The following is a 3,810-nucleotide window of genomic DNA, read 5'->3' as shown; positions in this document are numbered from 1 at the left end:
TTAGATTAATTTCGTAAAACTGATTTCACTCATTTCATTATGTTAAAATAATGATTTCACTTATCTGAAATTACAAGTTTCACGTATTTTACACCCAAAAAATGTCTAATGTGTATGAAAAACATATTTTAAAAAAATTGTTTCACTCAATTCTAAGATAAAATTTCACTATTTTCAGAAAGCCGATTTCAATTATTTCAAAAGTTGAAATTTAAACATGTTTCAATATATTCAAGATTGATCTTGTTCTAAAGGTCTTGGCTCCAGGAGTTCAAATATATAAAAAGTTTCGAAAATGGAATTTTTGTTTTGAAGATATGAAGAATTTAAATAGTGAAAAGAGAATTAAAAGCGATGGATTTGGAGATGGAGAGGAGAGATAATGTGAGAGACATGCATGTCAAAGTCTGTACTATAAACAGTAAAAACACAGAAGGACCATGCATGCGTCCTTGGCATGTGCATGGTGGGACCCAAGATAGAGAAATGCGTGTTCCAAATAAACAGAATACTGCAAAGATTTTTCAGATACTCTATGCGGTGGCGCATTGTGATTGGGTGTAGTCCGTGGGTACCTCCCGACACCGGTAAAAAGAGGTTTCCCGAGTTTTTTCTGCCTTTAAAGTTGAGATGCGCTGCGTCGTCACGAGTTCATATCCTCCCGGCCGGCGTGTGCGTGAGAGAGAGAGAGAGAGAGAGAGAGAGAGACCATGGAGAAGAAGACGGTGGTGCTGTACCCGGGCCTCTCCGTGAGCCACTTCGTCCCGATGATGCGGCTCGCGGGGCCCCTCCTCGACCACGGCTACGCCGTCTCCGTCGCGCTCATCGACACCGGCGTCAAGCAGGACATCGCCTTCGGCGCCGTCGTCCGCCGCGTCGCCGCCTCCATGCCGTCCGTCCGCTTCCACACTCTCCCGGCCGTGGAGGACCCGCCCAAGCTGGCCCAGGACGGGCAGTTCGTGCTCACGTACCTCCACCTCGTGAGCCGCTACAACGACCGCCTCCACGACTACCTATGCTCCATGCGCGTCCATGCCGTGGTTGTGGACTCCCTGTCGAATGCGGCGCTCGCCGTCGTCAAGAGGCTCGGGATCCCTGGCTACACCTTGTTCACTTCCAGCGCCGCCACCTTCGTCGCCTTTGCCCAGCTCCCTACGGTGCTCGCAGAGGGCGGTGGGAGCTTCAAGGAGCTTGGTGACACCCCTCTCGAGCTCTTCGGCCTTCCGCCCATGCCGGCTTCGCACCTGTCGGGCGAGGTGCTCGAGGACCCGGAGAGCGACACATACAAGGCGATGATGGCCTTGCTGTGCCGGATCCCGGAGGCCGACGGCACGCTAGTGAACACCTTCGAGTCGCTGGAGGCTCGTGCGGTGGCTGCTCTCAGGGATCCTCGGTGTGTCCCCGGCCAGGCATTGCCTCCGGTGTACTGCGTCGGTCCATTTGTCAGCAGCATCGCCGACGCCGAGGCAAAAGAACGGCACGAGTGCCTCGCCTGGCTAGACAGCCAACCGGACCGCAGCGTCGTGTTCCTCTGCTTCGGGAGCATAGGCACCGGAAACCACTCCGCGAAGCAGCTCAGGGAGATCGCCGTCGGCCTCGACAAGTCCGGCCACCGCTTCTTGTGGGTTGTGCGAACCCCCGTCAGCGACGACCCGGAGAGGCCACACGACCCCAGTGCCGACCCGGACCTCGACGCGCTCCTGCCGGACGGGTTCATGGAGCGAACCAACGGCCGTGGCCTCGTCGTCAAGCTGTGGGCGCCACAGGTGGACGTCCTCCGCCACAGGGCCACGGGGGCCTTCGTGACGCACTGCGGGTGGAATTCGGTGCTGGAGGGCGTCACGGCGGGCGTGCCAATGCTGTGCTGGCCGCTGTACTCGGAGCAGAAGATGAACAAGGTGCACATGGTGGGGGACATGGGGATCGCCGCGGAGATGGTCGGGTGGCAGCAGGGGCTGGTCAAGGCCGGCGAGGTGGAGGCCAAGGTAAGGCTTGTGATGGAGTCCGAGGAGGGTAGAGAGCTCAGGGCACGAGCGGCGGCGTACATGGAAGCCGCGGCTGTGGCTTGCAACGACGGCGGGTCGTCGCGCTTGGCGTTTGCCCAGTTCCTGGCGGACGTGGCCAGCCGGCAGGATCGGGCTTGCAGTGAGGAAGTGATCCATGGGAGTGGGTGACGCATCAGTATGGGACTGCGTGTATTTATCTTTTTCTTTTTCGTTTGGAAGAGCTAACACCGTATGTTTGTGTGCAATAATCCTACATCTACACCATCTACGTAACCTTACTTAATCTTGCTGATTTTCGCGGGGTTGGGCCATGCCATTTTCTCTTCTAATCAGAGCATGCCAAACTAGCTCTTACGTAGCTTTACGTTGATAGGTAGATGTAGCAAAGCCCGTTTGTGTGACATTCGGTGTGGGGCAGGAAGATAGATGTATCGTAGAGATCCCCCAACACCCGACCCCCTCGCAATAAATCGAGAAATGCATATGTGTACCATGCACGACAGGGTATACAGTGCTACCGAGATCAATGTGTCGAAGATTCATGTAGCTATTTTTAGTGACATACTCCTTCCGTTATCATCCGAAATAAGCCGGTAGCTATGTCAAAAAATAATCAAAAACTCCTTCCGTTCACAAATATCCCACTCGTCCCATAAAATTTGTCTTACATTTGTCTAGATATGAATGTATCTAGCACATTTTAGTAATGTTTTGACAAGAAAAAAAAAAGTGTGCTCTACAAACCTTACAAAAAGACCTTTGAGTGTTAATATAAGTAAAATGGCAAATAACTAGTTAAGTAACATGAGTCATCAATGACTGTGAGTGATAAATAGCCCAGGTTTTCTATATGTTTGCATTAATTCAATTTTTGGGTTTGATGTCTTTGAAGCCGCCGGCTGTAGAAATAAAGGAAATATGCCCTAGAGTCAATAATAAAATTGTTATTTATATTTCCTTATATCATGATAATTTTTTGTTATTCATGCTAGAATTGTATTAACCGGAAACTTAGTACATGTGTGAATACATAGACAAACAGAATGTCACTAGTATGCCTCTACTTGACTAGCTCGTTGAATCAATTATGGTTATGTTTCCAAACCATAGACATGAGTTGTCATTTGATTAACAGGATCACATCATTAGAGAATGATGTGATTGACTTGACCCATCCGTTAGCTTGGCACGATGATCGTCTAGTTTGTTGCTATTGCTTTCTCCATAACTTATACATGTTCCTACGACTATGAGATAATGCAACTCTCGAATACCGGAGGAACACTTTGTGTGCTACCAAACGTCACAACGTAAATGGATGATTATAAAGGTGCTCTACATGTGTCTTCGATGGTGTTTCTTGAGTTGGCATAGATCGAGATTAGGATTTGTCACTTCGATTGTCGAAGAGGTATCTCTGGGCCCTCTCGGTAATGCACATCACTATAAGCCTTGCAAGCAATGTGACTAATGAGTTAGTTGCAGGATGATGCATTACAGAACGAGTAAAGAGACTTACCGGTAACGAGATTGAACTAGGTATTGAGATACCGACGATCGAATCTCGGGCAAGTAACATACCGATGACAAAAGGAACAACGTATGATGTTATGCGGTTTGACCGATAAAGATCTTCGTAGAATATGTGGGAGTCAATATGAACATCCAGGTTCCGCTATTGGTTATTGACCGGAGACACGTCTCGGTCATGTCTACATAGTTCTCGAATTTGTAGGGTCCGCACGCTTAACGTTCAGTGACGATCGATATTATGAGTTTATGTGTTTTGATGTACCTAAGATAG

At 49.1% G+C, this 3,810-nt stretch overlaps 1 protein-coding gene across 1 annotated transcript; it reads left to right on the top strand.

Annotated features, from left to right (window-relative positions):
- The first annotated feature begins 638 nt into the window (after nucleotides 1-638).
- Nucleotides 639-2,279, top strand: LOC123128539 (anthocyanidin 5,3-O-glucosyltransferase-like). The gene has a single exon (XM_044548571.1). It carries the CDS (start codon nucleotides 711-713, stop codon nucleotides 2,172-2,174), a length of 1,464 nt encoding a protein of 487 aa, XP_044404506.1. The 5' UTR covers nucleotides 639-710; the 3' UTR covers nucleotides 2,175-2,279.
- The last annotated feature ends 1,531 nt before the right edge of the window (nucleotides 2,280-3,810 follow it).

This window comes from Triticum aestivum, chromosome 6A, assembly GCF_018294505.1.
Source record: "Triticum aestivum cultivar Chinese Spring chromosome 6A, IWGSC CS RefSeq v2.1, whole genome shotgun sequence".
In the NCBI taxonomy this organism is placed as follows: Eukaryota; Viridiplantae; Streptophyta; class Magnoliopsida; order Poales; family Poaceae; genus Triticum; species Triticum aestivum.
Note: the sequence above shows the minus strand (reverse complement) of the source record. Positions and strands in the feature narration are given on the sequence as shown.

What these genes read in the sequence shown, in the direction of transcription:
- LOC123128539 (XM_044548571.1), top strand. Translation starts at nt 711, where the DNA reads ATGGAGAAGAAGACGGTGGTGCTGTACCCGGGCCTCTCCGTGAGCCAC.